The sequence below is a fragment of the Aedes albopictus genome, chromosome 2 (assembly GCF_035046485.1).
Source record: "Aedes albopictus strain Foshan chromosome 2, AalbF5, whole genome shotgun sequence".
Classification (NCBI taxonomy): Eukaryota; Metazoa; Arthropoda; class Insecta; order Diptera; family Culicidae; genus Aedes; species Aedes albopictus.
In genome coordinates this window covers 453,721,078-453,743,632 of record NC_085137.1, presented here as the reverse complement: position 1 = coordinate 453,743,632, position 22,555 = coordinate 453,721,078, and the positions used below count along the sequence as shown (strand labels likewise).

The following is a 22,555-nucleotide window of genomic DNA, read 5'->3' as shown; positions in this document are numbered from 1 at the left end:
GGGTTTTGAAATATTTGAGTTTTTGTGACAAAAATGATATTTTTTAATGTTAAAAAAGATTTTTTTTCACAGTGTATATTTTCTTAGGAATCACCATTTAGTTATCTAACTTTGCTGAACAATAAAATCAGCATCAAACTGCGATTTCTGACCGAAATAATTTACACAGAAAAAAATATTTACCAAATGTGAAAATTGTGAAATGTTTGAAATGTTATAACTTTTTTGTTTAATAGTTTACCATCACCAAATTTTTATAGTAGATTGCTAATACAATGGACCGTCTTCCCTAAAAAAATTGCGTTGGTAAAAAGATAGGGTTTTGAGATATTTGAGTTTTTGTGACAAAAATGATATTTTTAATGTTAAAAAAGATGTTTTTTTCACAGTGTATATTTTCATAGGAATCACCATTTAGTTATCTAACTTTGCTGAAAAATTCATAGCAATCGAACGAACCATTTTGGCTGTACAGATTTTTGAATATTATTGAACCATTTTCACATACACCTTTACGAAAGGGTGTATGTTAGTCGTGATTTAAAATAAAAATTTGATATCGAAAAATGGCGATTTAGATGGAACTGAAAAACTGTGCAAAGTTTCAGTTCAATAGAAAATCATGAATTAAAAAATTTCCTTAATTTTGATGCTGTTGCTTGGAATCGCTCAGAAGCTTTCCAGAGCTTCTCCAGAAGCTTTCCAGAGCTTCTCCAGAAGCTTTCCAGAGCTTCTCCAGAAGCTCTCCAGAGCTTCTCAATAAGCTTTCCAGAAGCTTTCCAGAGCTTCTCCAGAAGCTTTCCGGAGCTTCTCCATAAGTTATCTGAGATTTTTCAGAAGCTTGCTAGAGCTTCTCCAGAATGATTCCAAAACCTCTTCAGAAGCTTTCTAAAGCATCTCCAGACGTTGTCTAGAACTTCTCGAGGATCTTTCCAGATCTTCTCCAGAAGCTTTCCTGAGCTTATTCACAAGTTTTCAGACATTTCTTCAGATGCTTGCCAGAGCTTCTCAAGGATGATTCCAAAGACTCTTCAGAAGCTTGCCAGAGCTTCTCCAGAAACTTGTCAGAGCTTCTCCTGAAGCTTTCATGTGCTTCTAAAGAATCTTTCTAGATTTTCTCCAGAAGCTTTCCAAAGTTCCTCCAGTAGCATTACAGGGCTACTCCAGAAGATTTCCAGAGCTTCTTCAGAATCTTTCCAATTCTGCTACAGAAGCTTTCTGGAGCTTTCCAAAGCCTCTCCAGAATTTCCAGAGCATCTCCAGAAGCTTTTCCAACATTCTGCAGAGTAATCCAGAGCTTCTCAAGAGGCTATCTAGAGCTTCTCCAGAAGTTTCTCCAGCGATTTTCCAGAAGCTTTCCAGAGCTTTTGCAGAAATTTTCAAACATTTTGCAGAGTTTTCCAGAGCTTTTTGAAACGTAATCTAGAGCTACTCCAAATGCTTCTGGAGCTTCTTCAGAAGCTTCACCAAAGCTTCTCCAGAGCTTTACCAGAAGCTTTCCAGAGCTTCTCCAGAAGCTTTCCAGAGCTTCTCCAGAAGCTTTCCAGAGCTTCTCCAGAAGCTTTCCAGAGCTTCTCCAGAAGCTTTCCAGAGCTTCTCCAGAAGCTTTCCAGAGCTTCTCCAGAAGGTTTCCATAGCTTCTCCAGAAGCTTTTCAGAGCTGCTACAGATGCTTTCCAGAGTGTCTCGAAACGCGCTCTAGATCTTCTCTAGAGATTCCAGAGTTTCTGCAGAAGCTTTTCAGAGATTCTCGCAAAGCTTTCCAGAGCTTCTCGAGACGCTCTCCAGAGTTTTCGGAGCTTTTCTAGAAGCTTCCCAGAGTTTCTGCATATGCTTTCCAGAGCTTGTCCAGAAGCTTTCCAAAGCTTTACCAAAAACTTACCAGAGTTTCTTCAGAAATTTACCAGTGCTTCTCGGGAAGTAGTGAAACTCTGAAAAGCTGAAAAAAAAAAAGAAATCCAGTGAAGTCTGAATTAAATGAAGCAAAAAAAAACAATAATACTGGATGAATCCTAATGTAGAGATTATTGTCAACGTTATTTGTGATTTTTATTTTATTCAACGTAAATATGTACAGTTTGATAAATTATGAAAAAAAAACTCAGACAAGATTTGAACTAAAGACCCTTATATGCTAGACCGAGCAGAGCTACCGAGCACGAAATGGCATTTTACTTGTAATAAGTTAATTTAAATCTCATCCATCATGCTTTATCTTTTTCCTTATCTTAAATATATCAATCGCAGTTGTTCGTAAGAACGAAGAGAGAGTACGATTAGAGAGAATAAGGAAGAACTACACAACTAAAATGCCGTATCTTTGGTTAACTCTGTAACTTATTTTGTAAAGTACTTGTCAGGCGCATAAGTCTCGTGAGTTTTAGTGTCACCTGAGCTGTGATTTGTTCATAATCGATTTTGTTTTAATTCTTAATCACTTAACCTAATCTACAGCTCTTTTGTCCACTAGGGCACTACGTGAGCGATTCCTAATGGACGCTGTACTTACACTGATGGGCAACGTACGACTCACCAGGTGAATATCGGGACGGGCGGCGTTCTCAAAAACTTCCTATCAACCCGGTGGTACTTCGACGGGCAGCAACTCAGCGACGACGGAATGGGCACTAGCAGAATATCAATGCTGCATCCACAATCGAGGGGCCGCGCACATGTGTGTAGCACGAGACACTTTAATGCACTTATCTTCGGAGATTATTGGATAACTCCTTCGTAACGTGCACTTATTCACGCGAAACACCTTTGGCGACCGGCGGGTAATCAACTAACGGGCAATCTAACAGTCGGAATCACAAAAAACGGATTTTTCGGGACTGACGATGCAAATGACTTGCAACCACGTTTTCTGTATAATAAACTTGTATTGAATGGCAAAATAAAACAGATCGGATGGCAATGTAGAAACAATGGTTTGCATATCTATAGCTATATATATAGTGCACTACGGTGGAGATGCGAGAGAATCGTTGTTAGACCGGTTCATGTCGAACAAATAGTTGGGAAAGGATGGAAGTTCAAATTAATTGTATTTTACTACACATCATTACCGGACACCTTTGAAAACTGTTTTCAAACAAACGTAGGAGAAATTCACATATTCGGGTTTTGAAAGCAACAAAACTATCCTAGACTTAACTAAATACTCAGTTCTCAGTAGCACATTCCAAGGGACATATCTTCGATACGGCTCTCTTCAGGATTCCGGAGGATGTGCGAAGGGTGGCTACACGGGTCACACCATCCGTACCAGGGTATGTGTCGAGGATGCGGGCCAACGGCCAGCGTGCTGGTGCGAGAGATTCATCCTTCAAGATGACGATGTCGCCGTCGTTGATCTGGTAGCGCTTTGGGTTAGCGCAGTACTGTTGGTTCAGCTGCTTCAAATATTCATTTCGCCATCTGTGCCAGAAGTTCTGCGAGTACTTTTGGAGCTTCTCGTATTGGTTGAGTCGGTTCAGCGGTATGGTTCGTACGTCGGTTTCGGGGAGTGGACGAATCATGTTCCGCACGAGGAAATGTGCAGGGGTTAAAGCTCCAAGGTCGTTTGGATCACTAGAAAGCGGCAGTAGCAGGCGGGAATTCATACATCCTTCTATTTTGACCAACACTGTCGTTAATTCTTCGAAGGACAGCAAGGAAGAACCAAGTTGACGAACCAGATGAATCTTGGCCACCATTACGGCGGCCTCCCACAATCCACCAAAATTGGGGGCGCGTGGAGGGATCAAATGCCACTGGATGCTATCTTCGGCGAGGCGCTTGCGTATTTGGTCGCTTTCGGGTCCAGGCTGCAGCATCTGGTACACCTTGTGAAGAGAGTTTATGGCCCCAACGAAATTTGTACCGTTGTCGGAGTACAGATGCTGAGGTTTGTTCCTTCTCCATACAAAGCGGTCGAGAGCCATCAAGAACGCAGACGTGCTCAAGTCACTGACGAGCTCGAGATGAACTGCCTTTGTGCTCAGGCATAGAAAAACGCAGATGTAGGATTTGCGGGCTGCAGCTTTGCGATGAACGGGTTTCAAAAAAACGGGACCACAATAATCAACCCCTGTGCAGACAAAGGCTTCATTTGCGGTGACTCGGGCAATCGGTAATTGGTCGATCGGTTGTTGAATTGGCTGCGGGTTCGCTCTACTGCACTCGTAACAACTCCGAATAGCACTCCGAACGGCTTTCCGGCCATTTAGTGGCCAGAACTCATCACGGACGACCGAGAGGGTCATCTGAATTCCACCATGGACTAGCTTACGATGGTAGTACTTGAGCATGAGACGGGAAAATGGATGAAATCCAGGGAGCACGATCTGGTGCTTAACGTCGTAGGGTGCGTCAGCTAGCTGTAACCGGCCACCAACACGGATAAGTCCATCAGCGTCTAGGAATGGGTTCAGCAAGCGAAGTGACGACTTACTGGACACCATGAATCCTTTCTTCAGGCGCTGTAGATCATCGGGAAACGCTTCAGCTTGAACGAGATGAACCAGGGCTGTCCTGGCACGATGAAGCTCGGAAACGGAAGGTACACTGCTGGAGTTCCGTCGCTGCTTGTAACGGGAATCGTGGCAAAATCGAAAACAGAATCCGATTACATTGAGAAGCGTTCGGTACGATGAGAATCTTTCGAACAACGGGTTGGGTTGCAGTGGTCAAAATTGCTTTCTTTTTCAGCTCCAGTTCCTCAACAGCGCCTGCATCCTGAGCAGAAGAAAATAACAAGTGAATAACATATCAAGGTATTTAGCTTAAATACTACCATACCTTGATATGCCCTTCGTTAGGTGGTAATAAGAGGCAAAATAACAAAAATGAATACCAAAATTTTGTATAAATAACACCAAGAAAATAACAAGTCTTGTTATTTCAATAATGAATGCATACCTAAAATTTCAAGTGCTGTATTTGATATTCCAAAGTTATTGAATAACAAACTAATAACATTTCTTGTTATCGAATGTTTCATTTGTTCGATGACTTCATGATGTAATAGCAAATCTTGTTCTTCGGTTTTTTTCACTGCTGACCCAACAAATACTACATCAATACCAAATTCTGCTCAAATACCTCCAACTGTTATTGTGATGTTCTCATAACATTTCGTAGAATAACGCAGCAATAACAAATTTAGGTATTAGAGCACACGCTGCTCTTCGCATGGTATTTGTAAGGTATGCCCTTCTGCTCGGGATGTATTCTATTCTAATTCAACTATTTCGAACTGGTGCCTTGTGCTGCTTCAACTTGTTTACCCTGTCTACGGTAGAATGATGAGCTCGATGATGCTGATGTGTGGCTGCTGTTCCTTTTCCAGTCCAAATGGGGGTCGTCCATTATGAGTTGCGGTTCGCCGATATCCAAATTCCGGGTCCGTTAGAGCTATATGCTCCGAAGAGGGTCAGGTGTCAGCCGCTCTCGGAAGAAAGAGCAACTGACGAAAAATTGCAAGTGCCGGGACTGGGATCGAACCCATGACCATCCGCTTATGAGGCGAACGTGTGGACCACTGCGCCACGGGCCCCGATCATAATCGAATTGTACATACATTGTATAAACGTTCAGTTACTTGTACTTTTAATACGCCTTAGATAATAATACAAAAAAAATTAAATGGATGAGTGTGTTGGAAAATTTAAGATATTCTCACTGATAAAATCCAACACGCTCAGAAAACCGTTCTGATAAACGTGAACAAACAATCACGAATATGAGAACAAGCAAATATACACCGTATACTGGAACTAGTTCCAGCTGTCAATATGGGCGTTCTCGATACCGTGACATCTAGTTCACGGTGTACATTTCTTATTGTTGTTATCGTTGCTATGCATAGTTCTCGTTTGTTCTCGTTGCCGTGATTGGGAGTGCACGTATATCGGAACGGATTTTTTTGCGTGTAGATAAATTCACTAACAAACAAATGGTATAAGCTGGCATCCCTGGACTGATCGGAGAACTTACCTCTTTTTTCTTGGATTTTTTTCCGCTTATTTTCACGCTCAACTTGCGCCCATTTCCCACTCGATTCCAGCTTGGTGACTGGTGCAGTTGGGTTGACTGATTCCGGGCACTATATTTGAAGCGCGCGTGTTCACCTTCCGGTTAATTTATAATCCAATTAGGATAGCTGATGGAAGAGAGTTCGATTTTTCCTATCCGACTGACTGTACGATCACTCGCGCTGGAGACACACGTTCGTGTTTGCTTCCACTTATTGGCTCACTTATTTCTCACCGTTTGATTTTTCATTAGCTCCGGCGGCAATAACAGTGTAATTTTCACCTACTTTCTCCTTCGGCCTCTCTCCCCCCTCGGTCGAATGACTTCCGACCGTGAAGTAATCACGAAATGACGAAGATGCAAACGAAAATCGTTGCTACTGCCGAATCACCTCGTTTTTTTCTCTCTCTTCTGTATACTGCGGCCGTTTTAGCCGGTCTGTAGACTCACAAAACTGACACTTTGCTGCTTTTATTGCCTTTTTCACTGTTGGCTGGGCCTCCCCGCATGCGGCGCACACACTTAATCACCTCCCCACGCCCAACCGAAGCTTCCGTGCGGAAATCACACCAAAAAGCAATTTTCACTTCCGGCCTTTGCACCGGGTTTCGATTCTTCTGTTGGTGGTTTTTCCCCAGACACTCGGTTCCCCCCTGATTGTTGGCGCGGTCGTCCTCGTCCTCGTCGTCGTCGTCGTTGTTAGGCAAATAGACCTGAGAGAGCTGCTACAAATAAAGCAAAGAAACCCCCTCCTCCTCACGGTGAGTGTTTTTGGTGGCGGTTGATGGTGGAAGGACGAATCTGGCTGGAGTGATTGCTTTTTTGTTGGTCTCTCACTCCACTTTTAAACCTGCCCGGCCCCTTCCTGTGGTGGGTGCGCGCAACTCTGATCGATGAACGACGAACGTCCTCGGAATGAGGGATTCGAGTTTCTTTTTTAATTATCTACACAATCTGCCAAAAGCTGCGGTACCTACGTTGCGCTTCCTGGAATCGTGCCGAATTGATCCTGTTTTCCTCCACTTTTTTTCTCCTTTTCACGGTCGAGTAAACTTGGTGCACTTTTATCTGTAGGTACGCGCTATGTTTGGGTTTTGCTCTTCACTATGCGCTCTTGTTATTGCGTGGGATTGGGAAAGAAAAACTTTCGGCTTTCACTTTTTTTCTGGAAATCTTTTTTTTCTCTTGCTTGTGACCTATTCGAATGGATTGAGAAAGAAAATGAGAAATACTTGTGAGGACTTTTTGCGATCTTGATGAAATTAGGTTGGAGTTTTCTTGCATCAGCAAATTACGATTCGATTCAGAAGTTAAAAGAATATCCATAATTAAAGATCTCCATGTCTAAAATTCGTATGAAACGTGGATGTGGTTGCAATTGTAGTTTGCATATAATTTGTCATAAAGTTCTTGTGCAGCGTCTTCTAGAACGCTTTTGGTTGCATTACGCGAATAGCAATCACTCAAACTGGTTTGTTTTGAGAGACATGGAAGATGGGCGGGCATGCTTTATCAGATTTATGGGAACGCATGGTAACTCTTAACACTCTGACTAATGCAGAGACGAAGAACGAATAAAAAAAAACAAACAAACCGATTACTTTGTTTAACGTATTTTGTAATCAGTCCTTCTTCTCGTCTCCTCTTTGGGGCGTAACGTTCCACCTGTCACAAAGCCTGCTTTTCAGCTAGCGTTCTATTGAGCCTTCCACAGTAGGGTGCCAATGGAATGTATGGGAAAAATTTGACCATCGAATTTCAAAAACGGGTAGTGATCAAAAGTTTCGTCTCCTCAAAAAAAGTCCTCATGCAAAATTTCAGCTCAATCGGACTTCGCTAAGGGGTGGCCCAAAGCGGTCAAAGTTTGGCTGTTTTGAAACACGAAAAATATCCCAAGGTAGGGAATACATGAAAATTTCGAAATCGAATTTTTTTTTTTGATGCCAAATGCCTTAAAAGTGCCTGAAACGTCGACATCTGGTGTTATCTCAAAAAATTTTTTTTGGAAAAAAATTGACTTTTTGGACTTATTGGACTAATTTTTGAGTTGGGAGAGTGAAATGAATTTGAAATGGAGGATTTGAATTTAGTTGCTGAAATATTCATATCAATAGTACTGGAACATGTCTTATATCATCGTTGGCAACTGCTAGCATATTATATATCATATATCGTTAGGGTGGTTCACTTATTTCGCATTAGGGTGGTCCTTTTTGTAGAAAAATTTAAAAAATAAGATAATAGTATTAAAAAATCTCTTATATACCTGTAAGTCATTTTCAATGTAGAATATATATAATATTTCATTAGGGTGGCTCATTTATTTTTAATTAGGGTGGTTCTTTGAGATGGAAATTAATAACAAAAAAATATTTCCAGAAAATTTACCTGTCATATTTTTGTATAGTTTAAAACCATGATGCTTTATTGGCATGTTACACTTTGTTGAGATATTCCTAGACCAACATGTGGACAGGGCGTAGCAACCATTGCGAATTTCTGCTTCTCCTGTCCCTTCCGGGCGTATCCTCAATTATTCATGAAATCTTTTATTTTCTTTTTTAAATTTTGATTTTTTTTGGGTGCTTCACTTATTTTGCATAAGGGTGGTCCTTTTTGTAGAAAAATAAATAAATAAAACGATAATAGTATTTGTATTTGTATTGTATTTTCCGTTAGGGTTGTTTTTTTGGAAATTAAGATCAAAAAATACTTCCAGAAAATTCAACCAGCTAATATTTTTCGCCATGATTTCCTGCAAATCTATCGGTGACTTATCTATAATGGGATATTCTCTAATTATTATCTCTCCTTTCGTTCTATTTAATTGATCACGGCATCAGTATAGTGATTAAAACCGATTTCTATTTACAGAATTAAATATTGTGGTACGGACTACCAAAGAGATTTATTTACTAGAGAGGTTCATCTCAATGTAAGATTTTGAAAAGTTTTGTGAGACTAAATTCGAAAATTCGAGTAAACATTTATTCAGCTGTTTCTATGAGGGAGAAGAGTTTAGTTTGAATAGTAAAACTTTTTGTTGAACCCCTAAGATGGGGAAGTTTTTCATTATGCGGTATTTGCAGATATAATTTGCTTTTGCAATGGTCATGGCCAAGCATGCCCGTACTGAGCGGATGAAATTTATGCTCTTTTGATTTACAACACTAAAATTATCGTATTCATGCAATCTTCCTATCTTAGCTGATAGAAGGATGTTGAAATAATTTAAATGTCTTTTCGAACTGTCAAAAAACTTCAACGCAGTTCCGCACGGAGCGTTAAAATTCACCCGAGTAAAATTATCTCCGTGTGCTCAGTGTGGTACTGCGGTGCGGTTTTTTGACAGTTCGAAAAGACATTTAATTTATTTCAATATCCTTCTATCAGTTAAGATAGGAAGATTTTTTTAAATACGATGATTTCGGTGGTGTAAATCAATAGAGCATAATTTTCAAAGGTTCAGTGCGAACAAGCCTGGTCGTAGTAAAAGGGACGTAACGAAAGAGTGGGAACGGTTTTGTGATATTTACTAAAATCATGCTGATAGGTTTTTGATACATTACATCGAATATATGTGCCTAAAATACATCTGAATTTTTTTTGAACTTTTATTTTCATTTTCTTTTTTGTTATTCCTCTGTGTAATATCAGTTTCCAACAAGGATTCCGGAAGAGAGAGAGAGAGCACATAACACAGCGAAACAAAAATTAAATTTTGGTCTGTCTCAAAAGCAAACTTATGTGTCGCTAACAGTTTTTGGGTCGCTGAATCCGAATCCGGGCTCAGATTTGCTCCAGCACGTCAGGATTTTGAGCTATACCTCAATTTATAGGGCAAAATATGCGATTTTGGGCTTTTTTGACTGCAAGCCATTAAGCATGGAAACATTTTTTTTAAGCAATCAAAAGGTTAATTGGTCAATTAACATCTAAATTAACGACTCATGCAAAATATTTCGTTTCACCTAATCAAATTTGATAGATTTAAGCATTTTATGTTAGTATGAAAACTTGCATGCAATTTTCGGAGGGTGACTTGTATGGGAAATATCATACCTAACATAAATCGCTTAAAACTATCAAATTCGATATGGTAAAACGAAATATTTTGCACGAGTCGTTAATTCAGATGTTTATTGACCAATTAACCTTTTGATTGATTAAAAAAATATTTCCATGCTTTATAACTTGCAGTCTGAAAGCCCAAAATCGCATATTTTGCCCTATATTGTTTGCCAAAATTGTAACGTGTTGGAGCAAATCTGAGCCCGGATTCGGATTCAGCGGCCCAAAATCTGTCAGAGACACATAAGTTTGCTCTTGAGATATACCAAAAGTTAATTTTTGTTACGCTGTGTTATTCTATGTTTTTGTTCGTCCCATCACGTTAGAGTTTAGGTTCACTCACCACTTCGGTATGCTATATGGTAATCTTGTTGCCAAGGTATGTTTTGTTGAGATAGATAGAAAGCAACCTACTGTTGTTCTTTCCCCAGCAACGTTACTGTGTTTTCTTCTTCTTCTTCTTCTTCTTTCTGTTTTGAGCCATCTGCTGACGGCTCAGTGGGTTGGGCCAGTTGTAGCGGTAACCCGCTACGTCTTGAAACAGAACATAATCTGCAAATAGCTATTATAAAATTTATCGTTTAATATGTAGAACATCTTTACATTGAAAGCTCTGAAGCCTACTCTAGTAAATCTATAAAAATAAAATCAAAGGAAATTCCACACTGCGCCTAGCTCTATGCAATCAACGACCCTCATAATTTGAACTGATAAGCTTTCCATGAGAAGTTCCACAACCGTTAGCCTCTCGCGAGAATTAATTAATTGCCCGCGATGACTCAAAGAAAACCGAAGGTCAAGTTCTGCAAAAGTCCTTGTTGATTAGGAAGAAGAACATGAACGGTACATTAAACGACTACTGGTGGGAGCGAGAGACCGACAAACCGGAAAGAGAATGCGAAAGCATACCCGAACTGTCCGTTAACGAGTTGTTAACTTGTCCGAGGTTTCTTGTCTGAGGGTAAAAAGATTCTCGATCACTTTTCCTGGATAGTCGAGACGATCACCAAGTGTTTCCTCCCGTGTTCCGCGAAATTAAACTGAAGTGAGATTTGTAACAAAAGTAGAGTGCTCAGTGAAATAATTACTTTGAATTTTGCAGATAGCTTTCTAGATTCTGTTTGCCAAGTTAGTTGCCAAAGCCAGTGTGGTTAAACCGTAGTGCAGTTAGTAGAAGAGAAAGGTATTAAAGTCGTGCGTTAGTAGGTTGCGTGCTCTCTAACCCCTATATCGAACAGCCGTTCGGCGGTCTATTTTCCTTTGCGATCTAGGAAGGTGCATAGCCAAGCTCGTTTTTTGTGATCGACAATCCAGCAAAACGCCGGCCGATACCGTTTTGTGGCCGAAGGGGCCGCGCAGTCAACATCGCGCCCAATCGCACCGTAGTGTCCGTGAACAACCGTTGACCGACCACGTGACCAAGAATCGGTTGCTAAGCGAGTTTCGCTCGCCCTGGTAGGTGAATTACCCACGTTCGACCCGCCTGCGTCCGTCTTTCGTCCACGCGGCTAAGATTCACCAAGCTACACCAAGCCAAGCCAGCGAACAATAGGACCGAGTGTGGTCCACTAACAATAGCGGCGATCACCGCTGACCATCTCACCGTATGATGAGGGGATCACCGTGTCAGCAGTAAATGCGGTATCTGTGAGTACATGTGCACATGTGACGTCAATTTGGGAATGGTATGGCATGCTAGTGAGGGGAAGAGCACGCACGCATAGGTAGGAGTGATAGGCCTAGTGAAGTTCGTAGTAGTTAGAATAAATAGCACAATTGTTAAGATGAGACAGTGTAATATGCGAATTCACGAAACGAAATTCCTACCGACTCGCTGTGTAAGATTCTTTGGTTATTAGTTCATATGAGCAATCTCCTTTGGCGCGCGTTCGTTTTCATTGAGTTTGGTTGAATGATGATGAGAAGCTTTGTGTTCGGTGTCGCCCTCTCTGGGCCGGTGTTGAGAACTTCCAGTGATGATAAAGCTTTAATGTGGGAAAGTAACTCTCCGCACGTGTAGCTAGGGTAGAGTGATTAGTAGTCGTTTTGGGTTTGTTCGGATTCTAGTAAGACGGACGCCAGGAAAGTGGAATTGGACGGGATTGTTCTTTGAACCTTTTTCAAGGTTCTTCGATGGGCCAAGTAAAGTGGGTCTCATACCGGGCAGATAATTAACGCGAGCGAGAGGTCCTCAAACGAGGTGGCGCTTAAGCCTCTCGCTTTACTGGAACAACCGTATCATTCCATGGTGGCGATAGTCGTTTTCGGGTTATTACAGCCGACCACGAGCTCGGAGGTTCGTGCGGCTACACAGTTACAAGACTATATGCCCAGTACTGTGTTTTCAGAAATGAAGCAGCCCAAAGCAGAGAATCTTTTTAGAAAAGATAAACAAAAAACCTTTGTTGCACATTATCATCGCCTATCAAGCTGTCATAATTTGGATACGTTTAAAATCAGTTTATTATTCCTTATTTTAAACCATAATAAAAATCTGGACCAACATTTGTGTTGCGGAACAACCATTGCAAACGCTTACTTACTTACTTTCTCGTCCGTTCTGGGCATATCTCAATATATTATGCAAACTTTTCCAATTAACAGATAGAGGAGAGTCAGCTCTATCTGTTACTGGTAAAAAAATCCAGGGACATAAGAAGCAGAAATTCGCAATGGTTGTTACGCCCTTTCCACATGTTGGTCTAGGAATATCATAAAAAAGTGTTACATAAAGGATCATGGCTTTAAACTATACAAAAATATGACAGGTAAATTTTCTGGAAATATTGTTTTGTTCTTAATTTCCATCTCAAAGAGCCACCCTAATTAAAAATAAATGAGCCACTCTAATGAAATATTATATATATTCAATGACTTACAGGTATATAAGAGATTTTATAATACATATTTTTTAAATTTTTCTCCCTATTTTTTAAATTTTTCTACAAAAAGGACCACCCTTATGCAAAATAAGTGAACCACCCTAACGATATATGATATATAATATGCTAGCAGTTGCCAACGATGATATAAGACATGTTCCAGTACTATTGCTATGAATATTTCAGCAACTAAATTCAAATCCTCCATTTCAAATTCATTTCCAAAAAGTCCAAAAAGTCAATTTTTTTCAAAAAAACATTTTTTGAGATAACACCAGATCTCGACGTTTCAGGCACTTTTAAGGCATTTGGCATCAAAAAAAAATTTTCGATTTCGAAATTTTCATGTATATTTTTCGTGTTTCAAAACAGCCAAACTTTGACCGCTTTGGGCCACCCCTTAGCGAAGTCCGATTGAGCTGAAATTTTGCATGAGGACTTTTTTTGAGGAGACGAAACTTTTGAGCACTACCCGTTTTTGAAATTCGAAAATTCGATTTTCATTGGCACCCTATTCCACAGTCATTAACTGAGAGTTCTCTTTGTCAATGATTTGCAACATGATGAATTGACAAGGAGCGTCCGACATAGCTCTGGATCTCACAAGTTCCTACCTCAAGCTTCCACGGGTCAAACGATGACAAATAGTGCCAGCTAAGAGTTGTGTACTTAGCTGGTAGTGTATCCTGAGTACTGTTGGCCTTCTGAATTCATCTACAGTATCGGACAATAAAAATGCACCAAAGCCGTTTTTCCATACAAACTAGTCAACTTTAGGTTGCCATATCTCAGTTATTTCTCCACCGATTGTTTTCAGTTTTTATGTGATGAACTAGAAAACATTTAAATTTAAAAAAACTATTGAAAAACTTCGGTGATAACTATTGATACAAAAATTACAGATAAGTTGAATTTTGACAATAAAAATGCACCAAGACAAAAAATGCTATAGCAAAAAATTGTCACGTCATATCATTATGGTGTCTTCGGCAAATATGTTTCTTGTGTAATGACGAGTAAATTTTCTGAAGAGACCAAGATGATTTGATTTCAGCATTTTTTGCTATGAAATGTTTCGCCTTGGTGCATTTTTATTGTCAAAATTCAACCTATCTGTAACTTTTGTATCAATAGTTATCACCGAACTTTTTCAATAGTTTTTAAAAATTGAAATGTTTTCTAGTGCATCACAGAAAAAACTGAAAACAATCGGTTGAGAAATAACTGAGATATGGCAACCTAAAGTTGACTAGTTTGTATGGAAAAACGGCTTTGGTGCATTTTTATTGTCCGATACTGTAGATTGAAGGGGTACGTCCCGAGCCTCTGTTCACCACGGAGATGTGGCTCAAACAGCGTCTATTTGGTATCCAGCGGTTGAGTATGAAATGCTGCTTCAACGGAAGTTATATTCAAGGTACTACTTCACCACGGTTGACAGCGGACCTTACGCCAACAACGTACCGAAACCCGAAAATCGTTAGAGAAACCGAAAGATTACGAACTGACACTACGGCAACGACTTTTAGCTCAAAACAACGGACAAGATTTGGAACTTGAAATGTATCAACCCTAGCCCAACAGGTTAAACTGGAACAACTAGCCAATAAGGCATGCCGTATGAAGTCTGAGAACCTAGGACTGAGCGAAGTTCGTTGGCCGAATTTTGGAGAACACAGATTGGCGTCGGGTCAAATTCTGCTACACGCTCCTCGCCACCGTGGAGTTGGTTTCCTGCTCAGCGCTCACGCCCACGCTGCGCTCATCAAGTGGGAACCTATTAATGAGAGGATAACCCAACCGATGCTGCCGAATTGCAAGATAAAGAGAACTTTTACAGTTAACTGAATGCTGTCGTGGTCAAGATTCAGAAAGGTGATATCAAGATCCTCATGGGCGACTTTAACGCGAAGGTTGGTTCCGACAACTCGGACTATGAGCACGTCATGGGACGCCATGGTCTCGGAGAAATGAGCGAGAACGGTGAGTTATTTGCAGAGTTTTGTGGCAACAATGACATGGTGATTGGGGGATCGCTCTGTCCTACTCGACCAGTGCACACAATGGCGTGGGCTTCCCGTGATGACGTCACGGAAAATCAAATCGACCATATCTTCATCAGCTGGAAATGTAGACGAAGCCTTCTTGAAGTGCGGAATAAACGTAGTGCCGACATTGCGTCCGACTATTATCTCGTAATCGGCGAGATCCGGCTGCGCATTGCTCGGATCAATCGATAGGAGGAGAAAATCTGGCACCGATTAAACAAACGCCGACTGGAAGACGTTGTGGTGAAAAGGTCATTCGTCGAGGAGCTAGAGAACCGTGCTACGGATATTGTAGCAGGTGGAAGCGTAGAAGATCAATGGCGCGCCATCAAGAATGCTTTCATCGTCATCGGCGAGAATAATTTGGGTGAGCTACGCGCCCGGAGAAAGCAGTGGATCACAGATGATACCTGGTGCAAGATAGAGACGCGAAGGAACGCCAAAGCCGCGATAGAGCAAGCGAAAACACGAGGAGCCAAAGTCGTAGCCTGTCAGCGCTATTCGAGAAGGAAGTGAAACGTTCATGTAGACAGGACAAAAGAACGTGGGCGGACTCTCTAGCCGACGAAGGCGAGAAAACCTCAAACACCGGCGACGTTCGTCTCCTTTACGATGTTTCACGTCGTCTTAGTGGGAGTGAGATAAATACTACGTCACCCGTGAAAGACACGTCTGGACAGTCATTGATCAGCCCGAGTGACCAGTTGAACCGCTGTCTGGTTCGAGCACTTTGGGAAACTTTGGAAAACGACATGTCGGTACGCCATCAACACCTCAGCATGATCCCCCAAGGGTTCGACGCATTACCCGTTTAAACACCGAAGCTCCATCATTACAGGAGATAGAAACAGCCATCCGTAGCATGAAATTGAACAGAGCCCCGGTAGTTTCTGCACAACTGCTGCATAAATTATTCTGCAACCCACCCGTTTCAACTTGCCCCGGTGTACCTTACTGTGTGTCGTTCCAAAAGTCCTCTGCGAAGTGATCCTCAACCGGATGCAGGAGAAGATTAACCATGTTGTCACGCTCCGTATCATCGTGGAGCAACTCAATGAATTCCAAGAATCTTTCTCCCTGGTGTTCATTGATTACGAAAAAGCTTTCGACCGTCTCAATCACGAAAACATGTGGGGAGCCCTCAGGCACCAAGGTGCCCCTGAGCAGATCATCGGCGTCATTGAAGCACAGTACAGAGCATTTTCGTGCAGAGTACTGCACAAAGGTGTCTTGTCCGATCACATTCGTGTCGTCGTTGGAGTAAGACAAGGTTGTGAGAGCAGCATCGGGTACGTTGAAAAGAGTCGACGAAACGAGTTGTTTAATGAGGGGAGAGTCATTTTGGAGCAAGTATTGGAGGGAGACAACGCCTCCCGGACGGTAACGCTGAAGCAAAGAATCCGGCAGAACGTGGAACGTTACAAACAGAAACGGAAACTGCAGACTCGCCTTTTTCGGGAGAAGAAACTGTTACGTTTGTATTATTATTATTGGCTCTTTATTATGGGGATTTTCAGCCCGAGGCTGGTTCAACCCCCCTATGTTACGTTTGTAAGTTGTTGTGAACATTTTGTCAGCTTATTTTGTATGTTACACATCTGCCCTGAACTTCAATGAGCATTTGTAGCACTGCAGTCATTTGGGGAAGTGAACCAGTACAAAACACGCAAGCCGTCCCCTAACACGGACATCAAACGATAGACGGTCTTGTGTTGTTGCCCGTATCTAGAGGGCCCCCTAAGGATTAGAAATTCCTAGACCAAACACAAGCTATGTAAGCAAGTAACGCTGCAAACAAACAAAAAGGCAATCCGCCAGAAGAAATAAGATCACAGAATTGACTGATGGACCAAGAACAATAATGAAACCTCGTCATCCTGAGATTGGACTTCGTTATCTGTTTAGATAACTGGGCACAATTTATGTTATGTGTTGCATATATTTTTTTTTATCCGTATTAACGAGATTTTTAGCCCTAAGCTAGTTTATCTCAGTAAAGCGTGACTTCCCGGAAGAACTCACATTTTGTGAGTTTGTCGGGAGTGGGATTCGATTCCAGGTCCTCGGCGTGTTAGTCAAGTGTTCTAACCATTACACCAGGTCCGCTCCACAATGTTGTTGCATAATTGTGTTTTATGCATTTGTAATGTTCTATTTTACTTTCCGCGTCCCATTAGTTCCCAGGTTATGAGCTCTATGCGGAAATAAAATGAGCATTTTTAGGGTTCTGTTAACAGTTATCCGAATTGTGTCGCCCAACGTGAGGCAAGACGCATTTGTAGTGTTCCGCAATTCTTTTTCCGTCACGTCGGAAAGAAGCGGAGTACGAGGAATTGGAACTGCGGAACAAAAATGCGGAAATTGTACCATCTTGTCCACAAATCCTACAACCAACGGCCTAGTGCTGCTAGCCGAAATCTACAGGAATAAAGATGGGAGCCTACTGATGGACTGACGTGAAGTAATTGCACTGTGATAGTTGTGTGTGACAGTGCTCGAAAACCTTCTGTTTTGTTTTATTAAAAAAAATATGTACATTATACAATCTTCAGTAGAACCAGATTGTTTGTCAGTGTACTTGTCTTTGTCAAAATGTTATTCTATAAAATAGGCTCAGCTGCCCAGTCAACACAGGATCGCATATGATGTTAAATAGGAAGCACAATTAGAGGCGATATACGCACATTTCACACGCAGTTACCTCGTGGAGACTCACCTTCACAGCCTTCTCTCGACTTTGGTATGTGTGTTCGACCCTTAATGTTTCGGCAAAGTTTTAGATAAAATCACAAGGTAAAACTGCTCCATACACTGTTTTTTGATAGCATTCTTCTGAGCTGAGAAAACACCAAGTGAGTGTAACTATTTTCAAGTGAGTGTTCCCATCCCCAATGTAACGGTTTTGATGCACAATAACAAATTAGGATGTTCAATAGAGTGGGTCATCGTTTATATGGAAAAATGAAAAATTTAATGGTATCCCATCAGATCAAAGCTTTTTTGAACCCATTCCAGGACCCAAATAAGTGTGCAAAATTTGGGCACGATCGGTTATGTCTACGTTTTGCGCATCGCGTTTGAAGTTTGTATGGGGTTTTACATGGGAAAACACACTTTTTTGCATATTTCTCATAACAAGCTCGAATTTTTATAAAACCGTGTAACCGATAAAGTGAAAACATAGCCTAGAGTATCCTGAAAAACTGTGTCGAAGACCTCGAAGTGATCTGATGCTTATGAAAAAAGTTATAGCGTTGGCATTGCTTGGCGAAACAACATGATTTTGTTGCTATTGTTATTCCTTTACATGTTAAAACATTAACACATGCATGCGGTTCGTTGGTTATAACTATTTTCACAAGCATCGGATCGCTTTGCGGTCTTCAACAAAGTTTTTCAGAACATCTTAGGCTATCATTTTACAGTATTGGTTAAAAAGTTTCAGACAAACTTTTTCAACTTATGGCTAAAATGCAAAAAAGTATGTTTTCCCATACAAAATCCCATACAAATTTCAATTGCAATGCGCAAAGTGTAGACGCAACCGATCGTGCTCAAATTTTGCACAGATACTCAGGACCCGAAATGGAACCAAAAAAGCTTTGATCTGAGGAAACGGTTCCGATGACCCACACTAATGTTCAACCAAGCACAGAGAACAGACGTCCAAGCTCATGTAGTGCTATTGTGTAAAGCATTGCAACGGTTGATTTGAAATAACTGGGAATGTGGCCATTACGTGGCGCTGTCACATTTCGAATCGGGGTACAAATTTTCCGTTGTTTTAGCTTTTGGCGCTACTGTCACCAAGTGTGCACGTTAGTATAGTTTCACCAAGAGAGTGTGTTGGTTTTACTTGGAAAACAATAATGGAATTCTTGTTCAACTTGTTTCTTATTGAAAATAATGAAACTAATTATTATTTGGTTGCTCAAATTTTGTTGCTGGATTAGTGAAATAATCATAAACATCTTGTTATTTAAGCAAATACAGCTCAGAATCTGAGTAGGAAAATTTAAAGGTGCGCTAGTGAAATATTTCTTCAGAAAGCGCCATCATGGTGTCGAAACAAGTTTTTAAGTGGGAAAGTCACCGTCGATGTCGCTACTGAGCTTGTTTTTTCTTTACACAAGATTTTCAAGCAATTTTGTTCGAGCATGTTCGTCTGTTCTCTGTGCCTTAATTAAAAAAAGTTTGATGCAACTGCAGCTGTGTGTTAGGTACTGTATGTGAGTTGCCTAATTGTATTTTAGTGGATTGTTTTTTTTTCTATGTTTAACCTGTGCAAGTGCCTGCCGCAAGTGTCTGTGTATAAAACCAACAGTGATAATTGTTGCCGAATGGTTCCGTTCATTGAATTACAATAGGTATTTCTTATCAAAATGTGCATCAACATATTGTACGGCAGTTTACCTTGAATGTGGTAGATAAGTATGTTGTAAAAGTCAAAATATATGCAGACAAAATATAATTACGACACGACGAAAATGCCTCGAAATTCGTCGTCGTCTAATTGCCGACCGTGAAGTAAGTACTTATGTGCGTGAACACAATCGCGTTTATGAGAACGTAGCCGTGAACAAAGTTCTAGCCTTTGTAAACAATGTTGCCACTCTCATGAACTGATGGAACGAGAATCACGTTTCTGTGATTTTCCGTAGTGCCAGTGCTCGATTTCGCAGGCGTTACGTTTAGTTTGCAGAACATTTTTCCTTGTTGTTCCATGATCCATGATTTTTATTCATGGTGTACAATCGTAAGCCATGTTGCAGCTCGTTCCAGATTTCGTGACTGAAAGTTGACGTTTTCTGGAAAGGTTTTATTTGCGTGTACTCTATTCGGCAAAGTTTTAGACAAAACCACAGTGCAAAAGTCGTCCATACATAGTTTCTTGATTGCACGCTTCTGTGCCGAGAAAACAGCAAGTGAACGTAACTCTTTGCAAGTGAGTGTTCCCATCCCTGGTATTGTCTAGACTGGATAACAATGATTTGGCTCTTCTCTGAGGCGATTACAACCAATCTGGCTTAGCGTGGAACGTGCAGGAAAACGAAGTATTCAAAAATTTCTGTAAGAATCCTTTCAAAAACTGCTACAGGTGTACTCTTGAGATTTTTTTATCTTTATCAACAGTATTTTTAGTCCTAGGCTAATTCATTTCGAGATCCACGCTTTACTTCCTTTTCGAAGGAAGAACTCACATGCGAGATTGTCGAGAGTGTGATTCGATCCCAGGTCCTCGGCGTAATGGTCACGTGCTTTAACGATTACTCCAGGTCCAATCCACTCCTGAGAATTGATACAGAAGCTTCATAGAAAACACCTCCGAATGATCATTCGTGTATTTTCTCCGAAATTTTCGGAAGTACCTTTATGAGTTAATCTTAAATTCTTCCAATAGTGGTTCCGAAATGCGGAGTTCCTTAGAAAATATTTTTTTCCTCTGCTGTTGGGGAAATTAAGCCCCTGTGTCCAATAATATGAACTTTTGGAGCAAAACTCCTTCTGAAGTTCCTAAAGTAAATGTTTTCTTTTGATAGCTCATCTAGAATTAATTTTAGAAATTGTCCTTGGAGTTAAACAGGAAATTAAGGAGATTTTTCCAGGAGTTCATTCTAAAATTTCTCAAGGAGTTCCTTTGAACAATGTTCATGCATACTTTTGGCAGTTCCTATACTTCTATACTTCTTACAACATATTCTCCAGAATGTTACTTGAGAATTCCTCCAGTAGTTTATTGGGCGGTTTCCAGCCATTTTTCTTAGGATTCCATGGGATTTTTGTAGGATTCCTCAGTAGATTCTTCCATTATTTATTTCTGTAATTCCTCAAGTTCTTCAAGAATTCCTAAAAAAAATATAAAACTTTGCGGAATTCTTTCTGATTTCTATGATTTTTTCAGGTAATGCTTGTGGACTATAGGTACCAGGACTTTTTTTCTGGAATCAGTTCGCCGTGCAGGTTAAGATTATGAAATTATCTAAACACAGCCAAAGATGCCAATTGATGATCATTTTTTTTTATTCTTATATTGTGTAGTTGACACAAAAATACTCTATGCTCAAGGTAGTCGAGAATATTCCTTATGGTATTACTGCTCGTACGCTCTACACTTCGGCTATACGAACTCTTTTTATCTGCTTATTTGCTGTATTTTTGCTAATAGAGAAACGAACTATCGTCCCTAGACAATAAAAAAAACTGTTGCTGAGAGTTATCAATAGGTTTTCCGTTCTATTGATTTACTTTTCTACATATTGAGATCTTCAACTCTGTTAATAAAATATGTGATCAAAATTATTCAACTAAACTTCCGAAGAAAACCTCAGCAAGATTCCATCAAAATTCACAATTAGTCCCGCACGCTCTGCCTCGGTTCCGCTTGGAATACACACCTTCACATAAACTCTGCTTTGATATTTTTCCAACCTTATCGCTGCCGGAACAGAAAACCGCTCGTTTTGGGATCCCAAGCTTTTTTCCCTTTCACTTTTGGCCCCCTCACACTCACTCTGAGATGGAGGCACAACGCACAATATCCTTGACAATGCGTGCACTTTATCCTTTCTTCAGCATCCGCTTTCAACTCAAACGCAGAAAACGCACTTATTTTCTCACTCCCACCACTTCTCGTATAGGGTTAGACGACCGCACCGACAACAGCCGGGAGGGAAAACCCCTTTTTCTCGCCTCACTTGTCACCCAGACGACCCGGAGAAATCGCGCGCGCACACCGCTTTCCAACCTTTCACCTCGACGTTCGTCGTCGTCCTCGGCCGCCACTTCCTGCTAACCCGATGATGATGATGTTGTTGATGGGGGTTTTATGGAGCACAAGATGCCACTGCACACAGAACGCGTTGCTACTCTCTATTATGGAGGTACGGCTCACACTCGCGCGTTTGGACGCTCGACCGGAGTTCCTGCTTCCTGCGACTGGTTCCACTGACGGTGGGAAGAGATCTGTGGACGACGGCCGACGATGATGGCAACAGCGACCGACCATCCGACCGACAAGACGGACGCTGTGAAGAGCGGGAAAACTCGGAACGCGAGTTTTCTCGGAGAATTTTTCCACGATGCAGAAATGGGGTAAATAGCTGGAGTGAAGTGTTCATGCGAGAGTCTGCGCGGAAGTGTGGTCTCAGATTTTGGGGGACCTCTCACTTGTGGAATGAACAGCACTGGTTGTTTATGTTTTGGTTTGATATCAGTGACGGAATGCTGGAATTTCACAGGTAGGATTCTGGCACAGGAAAAATGGTTCTGTTTGTTGAGAAAATCTAGAAAATTCTTTTTTATCTTCTAATTACTCGACTGTAGAACGATGAGCACGTGATTTAGTTGTTCCTTATCAGTTCATCAAGGTAGAAAGCCATACGACTTTGCCATAGTTTGGTATCCATAACCAAAAATACGTTCTGTTAGAACCAAGTCATCAGTGTCAGTTGATAATGCAAGGCTTATTGATGATAAGTTATTGGTTGGAAGGTGGGCCTAGACATTGAACCCATAACCATTGGACTGGAAAGCAAAC

At 41.0% G+C, this 22,555-nt stretch overlaps 2 protein-coding genes across 2 annotated transcripts in view; both read right to left on the bottom strand.

The window, feature by feature from the left end:
• LOC109398653 (uncharacterized) overlaps positions 1–22,209 on the bottom strand; it is a 227,714-nt gene extending 205,505 nt beyond the window's left edge. Inside the window, exons 1-2 of the mRNA XM_062848622.1 lie at positions 21,414–22,209; positions 5,979–7,213 (exon numbers count right to left, since the gene is read on the bottom strand). The gene's annotated coding sequence lies outside the window, so the exon portion shown is untranslated. The remainder of the gene's footprint in view (positions 1–5,978; positions 7,214–21,413) is intronic.
• On the bottom strand, positions 3,164–4,444 carry LOC134286923 (uncharacterized). Its single transcript, XM_062848621.1, has one exon. It carries the CDS (start codon positions 4,442–4,444, stop codon positions 3,164–3,166), a length of 1,281 nt encoding a protein of 426 aa, XP_062704605.1.
• Positions 22,210–22,555: the final 346 nt, after the last annotated feature.